The sequence below is a fragment of the Anguilla rostrata genome, chromosome 2, assembly GCF_018555375.3.
Source record: "Anguilla rostrata isolate EN2019 chromosome 2, ASM1855537v3, whole genome shotgun sequence".
NCBI classification, from domain to species: Eukaryota; Metazoa; Chordata; class Actinopteri; order Anguilliformes; family Anguillidae; genus Anguilla; species Anguilla rostrata.
Genome location: NC_057934.1, coordinates 10,756,872 through 10,767,639, shown reverse-complemented (window position 1 = coordinate 10,767,639; position 10,768 = coordinate 10,756,872). Strand labels below are relative to the sequence as shown.

The 10,768-nt window shown below is 43.0% G+C and overlaps 1 protein-coding gene across 1 annotated transcript; it reads left to right on the top strand.

Moving 5' to 3' along the window:
• The first annotated feature begins 305 nt into the window (after positions 1-305).
• Positions 306-10,471, top strand: noc3l (NOC3-like DNA replication regulator). The gene is made up of 21 exons (XM_064319533.1): positions 306-482; positions 1,048-1,252; positions 1,359-1,485; positions 2,056-2,213; positions 2,325-2,390; positions 2,649-2,776; positions 3,252-3,413; positions 3,511-3,604; positions 3,989-4,164; positions 4,546-4,674; positions 4,883-5,014; positions 5,135-5,215; positions 5,499-5,599; positions 5,714-5,786; positions 5,956-6,019; positions 6,109-6,180; positions 6,614-6,795; positions 7,175-7,303; positions 7,603-7,700; positions 10,068-10,152; positions 10,259-10,471. The coding sequence occupies exons 1-21, from the start codon at positions 474-476 to the stop codon at positions 10,385-10,387; spliced, it is 2,400 nt and encodes a 799-aa protein (XP_064175603.1). The 5' UTR covers positions 306-473; the 3' UTR covers positions 10,388-10,471.
• Positions 10,472-10,768: the final 297 nt, after the last annotated feature.

Below are 10,768 nucleotides of genomic sequence, written 5' to 3'. Positions count from 1 at the left end.
TTCCGCCACGTGCACTGACAATAGCCTCATAGTAGGTGAATAAAGTAGTCCATGCATTTATGAAATCAAGAATTGGACCATATGATGCAGTGCACTTACCTGGATTCGTACCATTTATTTTAAGCGGGGCTGACAACATGCGATGTATTAAAGTGGACTATGGTGTTATCGCATATGCATATATGAGTCGGCTGCAGTGGATTGTTGTCTGAGGCCCCGTGAAGAGACACTCGAGCCACTACGAGGCAGTGTTTCAGAATTCAGCATGACATCCAAACAGCAGAAACGATTCTACGCCAAGCGCATGACTGCTTCTGCCACTTCCGTCCATGCGCAGGAACACACGTGTTTGAGTAGTAGCTAACTGGTGAAATATGCTATTGATTTGATAGTTTGGTGTATGTCACTCATGGAACTTAAGAATTATTATAGATCGTAATAATATTTAACTAAGGAAGTGCAGTTAATTAAAGATGGGACCGGTAAGTGATCGTCAAGTGACTTTTCTTTATTTAACTTGCGGTCAGCAGCTTGCTTCTTAAAGTTAGCTATCTTGGAAGAAATATTAGCTACAGGAGATACCAAATAGATGCATAGGCATTAGGTACTTTACATTTGAAATTAGCAAGCGTGAGCTAGTACCTGTATTTTATCATTATAGAGATTCCGTAAGATTTTTTAAATACTTAGCTAGCTAGTATTGTTTTAGCAAGCATTGACTTAAATTCTGATGACAGACAGAGTAGTTAACCGGCTTGCAGAGCTCAGTTAAAAGGGCTAATATGAGCATGCAACTAACTGTATCTACTGTCTTTTAGGTTGTTCGTCCCTCTTATGTAACAGTTTTCTGTGTAACGTTATACATCTTTTTTTTTTTACTTGCGTATGTTGTAGACCGTATATTCCTCGAAAAGGTACACATTTTAATGAGCAAGAACTGTAAACATAAGCGTCCAGAAACGTTTACATCTATATGGACTCGCCTTTTTACTAACGTTATAGGTGTAATTAACAACATGCCAACTAACATCTTTTTTCCATTAACAGCCGAGGAGTAAGAAGAGAACGCCAAGCTTTCGTAAGCTGCTGAAAACAAGCAACTTAAAACTTGAAAACAAATCGAGGAACCGTCAGTTCAAGCAGCAAAGCACTGCCAAAAAGTATCGGAAAGAACAAAAGAAAGTCCGGCAAGCTCTCAAAGATGCATCCAGCAGGACACCAGCGCCCCTGGAGCGATACAAGAAAAAGCCAGGTTTCTATGCATATATACGCTCTCTTTTAGCCTCAAGTCGTTCGTGAAAAATCACTTTCTTTGCAAACCTGTGTGCCATTCTGATCTATCCATCTATACTATGCAGAGGAGGAAGAGGATGAGGAAGAGTTTGAGGAGTCCCTCCCAGTGGACATGATGGATGAAGATGACCTGGAACAGATGAAGGCTATGGCTCAGAAAGCCTCCTTCGTCACCAGAGACCTCTCCTCCTGGTACTGGTTCCTCTTTATGTCATCCCACTCAAAAATCCTAGTGTGGGGGAAGGGGGCGTTACCTGCAGCTGTATGAGATTCAGCCCCAAGTACTTAAGTCAAATAAGACCATTTAATAGTATTACATTACAGGCATTTAGCAGACGCTCTTATCCAGAGCGACTTACACAACTTTTACATAGCATTTTTACATTGTATCCATTTATACAGCTGGATATATACTGAAGCAATTTTTGGTTAAGTACCTTGCTCAAGGGTACAACGGCAGTGTCCTACCCGGGAATCGAACCTGCAACCTTTCGGTTACAAGCCCAGTTCCTTACCCACTGTGCTACACTCCGTTAACATTTCCCGTTCTACTGCTTGTCGTGTGTTTTTGTAGATGAGGTCAGATTGTATTTGTTGAATGAGTCCCGTAATTCCTGCCATGTACATTGCTTTTTGTGAAAAGGCTGTACAAGGCTGTGCTCAATACTTGGTAAATAAACACTGCAGATGGAACACCTCCCAGTCATCATTTCACCAACAGTGAAAGTTAATGGTTGATCCTCTCTAAATTTATGTGTGTAGTGAGCCCGTACATGCCAAAAAGCGCAAGTCGGACAATGCCGTGCAGTCGTATGAGAAGATGCCACGGAAGATGCAGAAGCAGGAGGAGAAGGAAGTTATTCACCTCCTGCCAATCAAAGACAAAACCGGCCTCATCCCTCAGACCATGGAGAAACCAGGTGCTCAACTCAGCTGGGAGAGAGATGCTTGCTTGCGTGCCTTATTTAATTTCAGAATACAATAAATGCATGTTTGTTCTAGGATACTTATCACATTTTTTAATTTTTCAGTTGTGCAGAAGGTAGAGGAAGAGGAGGAAGAGGAAGAGCCAGCAGAGGACGATGGTTCACAGAAAGGTAATTGTGTAAATTTGCAACCACCATTTGTCAGTGTTTCTGTTCCCTGAAACTCTGGTATGTGTGGAGTTCAAAAACAACCCACAGGGCAAAGAAAGCACCCTTTTGGAATAATCTTCAGGTTTTGAACTGATGCTTTTCAAGACATTCATTAGATTTATCATCAGGTTCCCAAACCCAATGCCGATGGTATACATGTTGAACGGCTCAAGCCCTGTGTTATGTGATGTAATCCCGGCTGATGGTGTCTGTCTGCAGTGTTTGAGCCGGACATGTCAGCTCTGAGCCCCCAGCAGCAGCTGCAGCTGCGCAGGCAGAAGCTGGAGGACAGGAAACTGCGCATTGCTGGCTTGGGCTCAGCCATCCTGTCCGACCCCACGAACAACGTAAGTCGGCGCTCGACGGCGCTCCTGTCTCTCACAACTGTCTCACTGAAAGTGAAGCTTCGGCTGCAGTGATGTCACTACACAAGGTCAGAGCTGTTGAGTGTGTCTGCTCAGTTCTTATTTTTAAGGATTCTTTATTTTAATTCTTGTTTGATTCAATAAGATCTAAAGAAATGCACAGAAAGACATCAGTGTTTCATTGCACAGAAATGCTGTGCTTCACTCTTAAGTTCATACTGTATATCTATGGTAAGACTACCCACCCCTAGTTCTGGCAACAGTGTCTAGCCCTTGTTTCAAGACAAAAAATATAATACATCTTTTTCAAATAGCTGTTATTTAAATTGAAGCAATATGGCTGCCTCTTGTTTTGGCCGCTTAAAGAGTGCTGGGAAACGTGCTGTTTTGGTTTTATAACATCAGGTTAGTGGTCCTGCTCTGTGGTGAAGGTTTTCTGGGTCTTTCTGCGTTTTAGATTAAAAAGCTGAAGGAGCTTCGGTCCATGCTGATGGAAACGGACCCCTGTGTCGCGGTGACAGTGAGGAAGCTGGTCATGGTCTCCCTGATGGAGGTTTTCAAGGACATCGTCCCCGCCTACAGAATCCGGCCACTGACGGAGGCAGAAAAGGCTACCAAGGTAAACCTTCGAAGGTAAAGCCTTGGAATGCTGAGTCGTTTCCATGACCACCTCTGACCCTCTGAGTCATGTTGGATTTCTTCCTGCTTGCTTCCAGGTGAAAAAAGAAACTCAGCAGCTGCGAGAGTTTGAAGAAGGCCTGGTCAGTCAGTACAAATTCTATCTGGAGAACCTGGAGCAAACCATAAAAGGTAATAGGCTGGAGCCTGATGTGTAGGCCTGTTTAAGAATTAAGCTTCTTTCAGATGGTGCAATTGTGTTACATTTCATCAAAATAAGGAACAGCACAAAATAGTGATATTGTTCCTTGTCTGGTCTGTGATTTTGAGAGAACTGGTAAACTGTTGGTTTTATCTCTTTTGGGTAGTAATTTTGAATGCAGTGATAATTATTATTTTGTTTGTTCCCTAGTTGGTCTGGGGTTTTTGAATGCCTTGATAAACGGTTAGATTTTCCTCTGGTGGTCTGTTTCTGGTGTATGCAGTGATGTGAACGCGTTTGAGCTGAACGTTGAGTTAGAACGCTCAGTTTGCGCTGAACGCGTACATGCCAGTAAACCACGCTGTCATTTGCAGACTGGAAGCAGAAGAAGAGGAAGAAGAGCGAGGCTGTCTCACTGCAGTCCTATAAGGGCCTGGCCGAGGTGGCTATCCGGTGCACCTGTGAGCTGCTGGTGGCTCTCACCCACTTCAACTTTCACAACAACATCATAGTCATGCTGGTGCCCCTCATGAACGACCCGTCCAAGAAGGTGCGCCCACAAAATGTTCACGGGGAATGCAAGGGATCAGCCAAAATGGTGTAGACAGTGTGTGGAGTTGGGGTCCAAAACTGGAGGGTCTGACCAGGTCATAGGTTTGAGACCAAGGTGTAATACTTGAAGGCTGTACATAAGCACGATGACCTAAAATATATGTTGCAAGCTTCATTGGAAACTGTTTTCCAGAATTTTATTTCTTGTTTTTCACAGTATAATTTTTACATTTAACAGAATTCTGTAGCTAACCCTCTGAATTTAGAATGTATTTGCAAGTATATTAGTTGGCATCCTTCATATAGCTTGGCAGCATTGTGAAACAGTTGGCACAATGTCATTAAAAATCTGTTGTATTGTCGTCCCTCTGTCTGGTAGGTGTCTGAAATGTCTTGTGACGCTGTGCGGAAGATGCTCAAGCAGGACAAACTGGGCCACGCCTCCTTAGGACTGGTGAAAGTCATTTCTGGGCTGGTCAAGAGCCGGAATTATGATGTCAGACCAGAGGTAGCTGTCCCTTTGCATGTCTTTAGGAAACTTCTTTTTGTAATTGGAAGTAGGAAAAAATGTATATTTCAGTTCAGATTTCCAATTTTGTTTGCCATTGTGTGTACAATACGACATGTGGTATGTTCAGTTATGCAATGGCACCATGACGTTCTCCAGGCATCTGGGTTTTTTAAATTGAATGCATGGTGTCTCCCCCGCATGACAGGTACTGAAGACCCTTCTGTGCCTGAGGATAAAGGAAGTGGAAGTTAAGAAAGATGCAGAGGCTGTCGCTCCCAAAAAGAAATTCATGACCTTTAAGGAGAAGAGGAAGAACCTATCGAGAATGCAGAGGAAGGTGTGTGTGTGTGTGTGTGTGTGTGTGTGTGTGTGTGTGTGTGTGTGTATCAGTTTGTCTCTGTGTATAACTGTCTATGCAAAATTGGACATTAATTAATCTCCTCTTCCTTGCTATTAGTGGAAGAAAGCAGAAGAGAAACTTGAGAAGGAGCTCCTGGAGGCCGAGGCTTCAGAAAGTAAAGAAAAGAAGCTGAAGTTGGTGAGTGACGATTAGCTGCCAGTTACACGGACTGTAATGAACTAGCTTCAGATTCTACTGGCAATAGGCTTCAGAATCATTCCGTTTTAGATGTTAATGAAACTGTTGGACATCTCATCATGCCTTTATTCCAGCTTCATTTTTCCATTTAGTATTCCTGGCTTTTCACCTGTTCACCTGACAGTAGCCGCATACTTTTAATACATCTCTCACTACTGATGCTGGTGTGTATATTTTTGCATTTTATCATTTTCAAACGAGTGTGTTTCTGTCTCTCCTGCAGCACACAGAGACGCTGAACATTGTGTTCCTGATTTACTTCAGGATACTGAAGAAAGCCCAGAAGTCTGTGCTTCTGCCCTGCGTTTTAGAAGGCCTTGCAAAGTAAGGGGGAGTGGGGGGCTGGCAGGAGGCTCTGGGCCCAGTTTTGGGGTGTCATCACTTCACTTCCTGGTCTCTGAATCTGTATTAACACATACTATTTATTCTTCATTTAAGGTTCGCCCACCTCATAAATCTGGAGTTCTTTGACGATTTGTTAACGGTGCTGCATAATCTAATTGAATCAGCGGTGAGTGAATCTTGAGTTTTCAGAATTACTCCAAATGCAGTTTGGACTCTTTAATATGTACTAGTCGCCTTGACAGAAGGTACAAAGCCTTTTAATGGAGTTATCCACAGTGGAGTGCTGTAGTTCATGTGGGTGTGTGTGATAGAGTGATTATTTTTCTTCTGTTTAGGACCTGTCTTACCGGGAGAGCCTCCACTGCATTCAGACATCCTTCACTATCCTCTCCGGTCAAGGTCAGTCACAGACGGTCTTTCATTCTCTTTGTTCTGTGAAGCCTCTTTTGAGATTGTGTGTAACTGACTTCTTTGCTGTGTGAATTCAGGTGATGTCCTTAACATCGACCCCTTAAAGTTCTACACCCACCTGTACAAAACGCTCTTCCTCCTGCACGCAGGTAAGCTATTTTCTGCATTTTCTCTGTCGATTCAGGTGATGAAAAGTTGCCTGTTTTGGCACAAACTATCCTGCTGTAGTTATGACTGTCCAGTATATTACTGCTGTCATACAGAAACATTGTATGTCTTTTTGTGCTCAAATTAAAACTATTCATCTGGCTCTACTAATCATAAATGTCTCGTAACACACCTAGTACAGTGGGTTCAGTCTAAAACCCTGTGTGACCAAACCATAGTGTCTTGTCTTGGTAAATTAAAATGTTTTATTTTATAATGCTTTATTTCATTTAAATTTTTTGCTGTTCCTGGGAATTCCAATTTCTGCATGTGCAAATTTTTGTATTTTTGGCGTGAGTTGACTGAAAAGTGATACTCTACCTTGATTGGGACCGTTGAGTCATTTGTGGTGTCTACGGTGCGGTCTGCCTGCAGGGGCGTCGAACGACGACATCGCCATCGTTCTGCAGTGCCTGGACGTCATGCTGCTGAAGCGCAGGAAGCAGGTCACCCTGCAGAGGGCGCTGGCCTTCATAAAGCGACTGAGCACGCTCAGTCTGCACGTGATGCCCAACTCCAGCGTGGGCATCCTGGCAGCCAATAGGATGCTGATGCATGTAAGTAAAGCTGACTGCCACCTTGATTGGAAATTTGCATCACAGTCCTACTAAAGGGTTTTAGAATTCTGAATTCTGTCTGATGTTTCGGTATACTAATGAAACTGGTATTTACAACTAGCCTTTAGTTATTACTCTTGGGTGCTTTATGTGGTGTTTTATAAAGCTATGCTGCATTATAGAGCGCTCCTGTGAAGTCTTGTGATGTAAATATGTCTGAAGTGTGTCTGGTGATGGTTTATTTGGCTCTTTATCATAGTCTGAAATCCTTTTTTACTTCTTTTGAATGTTTTGACACTTGAGCAGTATCTCTATTTAGATTGAGTGCCCTAAGTGTGGCATCACATTTTACGCTACTGAGACAGACGTCTCTTTTCAGACGTTCCCTAAGTGTGACATCCTGCTGGATAACGAGGCGCAGGGCAGTGGGGTGTACCTGCCTGAGCTGGACCAGCCTGAGTACTGCAACCCTCACAACACTGCACTGTGGGAGCTGCACGCCATCAAGGTGGGCTAGACCACACATACACAGACACACACTCACATATACACACACACACACACACACACACACACACACACACCATTCACTGCATACTCACACTGTGAACAGAAGCATGTCTGGGATATGTCTAATGCCCTGATCTCCTCTTCAGAAGTATATTTTAACAGCAATTGTAAATACTAATGAACAGTAGTTCGGAGTCCATTCTCCCATGTGTTTCGGATGTGAGCTTTTCTTTCTGTACCTGGGGAGCGTTTAGTGAAGCTGAACGCTGCCGTGGCGTCTGTGGTTGTGTGTTACAGAGACACTACCACCCGGTGGTGAGGAGGTTTGCTGCTCACCTGATGGCAGGAGCTCCCAGTGAGGGGTCTGGAGCTCTCAGTACAGAGCTCAGCAGGAGGTGAGGGAGGAGCACCGTAGAACCACACAGCTCCTCTGAGACTAAATTCAGCACACCAACGCTCTTAATTAAGCCGCGTTTCCACCAAAATTACCCGGAACTTTCAGTCCCAGGAACTACTTTACCAGGAACTAAAAGGTTCCTTCAGCCAATGGTTGTCTGCGTTTCCACCGGGGTCTAAAGTACCGCGAAGATTAGGCAAATTAGCCCACTGACGTTGTCGTCGGTCCATCTGTCATATGATTTCTTCTGTAATCCCATACTACCACCGAAGTAGCCTACATTATTTTCTAATAACCGGGACAGCCCGGAGGGGTTTATTCCACTTATATACAACGGGTTACCAATAATGACTATATATGGTTACTTTTGTATTTATTGATTTTCATATATCCTCTCAAACACATTCATTAACAGCAGAAAACATGCACACGTTGTAAACAATTTGCTGTTTTATTACTTTCTCGTCGTCAATTCCATATAGGCTAATCGCAAAATGACAAGAATAGAACGAAAACTCGGACTTGCGTGAAAATGTAAATTAGTGGTACAGCCACCGTTTGCTTTCCTTCGAAGTTACTGCTAGCCGAGCAGCGAAGTGTGCCCTCCAGATGCGAACCATGCACCATAAATAGTCTTCCTGGTCTTTTCGTGGAATTGAAAAATGGCAGTAAAATTGAGTAAAATTACGACAGTCTGAAAAAGCTAAAGGGAAGATTACTAGAATTAACCTGTTATTTTACCCGGATAAAAAGTGCGGAAGGTGATTTCCAGTTTGCTTGTACTGTATCACCAATGTTAATTATGCAGAACTACCGCATACCTCACATAACTGTACCAAACGTTTTGAGTCCATTACAACGGGCTAACAAAGAAAATCCGGAAGAAAATATTCAGCAACCGAATTAATCCGTTTGAATGTTTTGGTAGCCTACGTAATATGCTGTCCCAGCACGAATGCTTAGCATTTTATAAAACGAATACTAAAGCAAGAAAAGAACAGAAGAGCACACGTTATAATTCCAAGACGTTGGCAGGCTATAACCAAAAGTAGGCTACTGCGCCGCATAACATACAAGTTTGATTTGAAGTTATTATGAAAATAAATTGGTTTGCCGCTGCATGTTTTCAAACATGGCGGGTAATGGCGGAAAATAAATACAACACAAATGCTACGAGTACTCGACCAATCAGAAATGTTCAGCGCTGCAAGCTCCACCCAAAAGGTTCCTGTACTTTCGGAAAGTACTACCCCCCGAGCAGGAACGTTTTGGGGGGTAAAACAAAGCCCCCAGAACTAAATTTAGACCCTAGTTCCTGCGGTGGAAACGCACTGAGTTCCTCAAAAGGTTCCTAGTTCCGGGGTATAGTTCCTGCGGTGGAAACGCGGCTTTACACTGCCATAGGGGGTACCATAGGGGGTGGGCTTATAGGAACCGACAACATTTCAGGATGAGCAGTATTTATATGTGCACTGTGATATATTTTTGTTTCAAACTAGGGTAAGAATGTGGAAAATGTTGTTTTAAAACTGTCCGGGTATATGGTCAATCATCAAGCAGATTATATTGAAATTATTGGAAACTACTGGCAATACAGTAATTAAATAAATTTCATGTCATTATAAAAATACATTTTATAGTACAATCCTTGTATAAAGTGGCATATATTTCTGTGCCAATTCAGGTGGTAAAATGGAATGGATCCCAGGAGTAATCTAATAAGGCACCCATTTAGAAGATTAATGCGTAAGATGTGGAAAGGAGGGTGTAATAGAGGTTATACGTGTGCTGAAGGGACTCCCGTCCAACAGAATGCTGTTGCCGTGGGATACCCCGCTCTGTCTCAGTGCGACAGCTGCGGTGCTGGGGGGGCGGGAGGGGGGGGGCACGCAAGCCGCATGCATAACCACCCTAAAATAGACACCCTGTTGTCTGAGCTGACCAGAGATAAAAGGAATTGAAGGATACTGAGCACTTTGTCAGCTGGGCCTGTGAGGACATTTTATATTCCAGTTAGGTTCCCTCGTTTTATTTTGGCTGCCAGCTGCAGGGTTAGCAGGAAAACAGTCCTGTCTTTCTGGTAATCACTACTGCATTCACAAAGAGGAGGTGCAGTGATTTATGTTCTGAATGATTTGTATTGCAAATACTGAGCACACAATACTACACATTTTTTCTGGATGAAGACTGATCCTAAATAGAAGTAACAAGTCAGTGGAACACCTTTGTTTTGTATACCTTTTTCAAGATGAATTCCTTTTTGTTTTACATATGTAGCAGGGCTAAGTATACTTGATGAGAAACCTGTGTGATGTGTGATTTATACAGTGATAAAGTGCAGCATGTTAAATTCTCAACTCCGCAGGTCACCAGTAGAGCTGTTTGAAGATTACAGCACAGAGGACATGACATTCAACCCACCAGTGTCAGCACCAGCCACAAAGAAAAAGGTATCTTTTCCCCTGTTGGGACAGAACGATCTGTTTGATCACTTATCTGAAATGTGACTCTCTCACTCAACCTCTTTTTGAACACCGTTCTCTTCCTGTGTTTCAGGATCATTTCACAATAGGCCACGCGTTGCTGGACACCGATTTAAAGAAACGGATAGACGATATTCTCGGAACAGAAACTCCCGCTCCGGGGTTGGACTTCGCTGCACACCGAAGCCAGGACCACACGTAAAGGAAACCAGATCTAAAAATCAAGGGAATATGTACCCAAATGTAATTTTTTAAAAACCCTCATGTGAGTAAATTCCTGTTTGTGCTCAGTCTGTTGTCTGATTTCATTTGTAGGCTTTTTTCCTTTTATAACTGTTTCTCTTGTTTTCACAGTATCAGAGACCACCAGGTACAGGTGTGGTGTGTGTACCTGTGTACTTAGGTTCAGAAATGGAAGCAATATACAGCTTTTCTTCTTGGTAAAAATGGAGGTGAACATAGGCACAGGCTTTCAAATATGTTTCCTGTCATGCACTTTTAAAAGGAAATGTTTTCCTTTTGTTCTATGGTTTTGAACTTTTTCATGGCTCCCATGTCCTGCAGATATCAACATAGCAGGAAA

What these genes read in the sequence shown, in the direction of transcription:
- noc3l (XM_064319533.1), top strand. An exon ending in TCAGACCATGGAGAAACCAG is followed by an intron (nt 2,214 to 2,324) that starts GTGCTCAACTCA and finishes TTAATTTTTCAG; the next exon opens with TTGTGCAGAAGGTAGAGGAA. An exon ending in GCTCTTCCTCCTGCACGCAG is followed by an intron (nt 6,181 to 6,613) that starts GTAAGCTATTTT and finishes GTCTGCCTGCAG; the next exon opens with GGGCGTCGAACGACGACATC.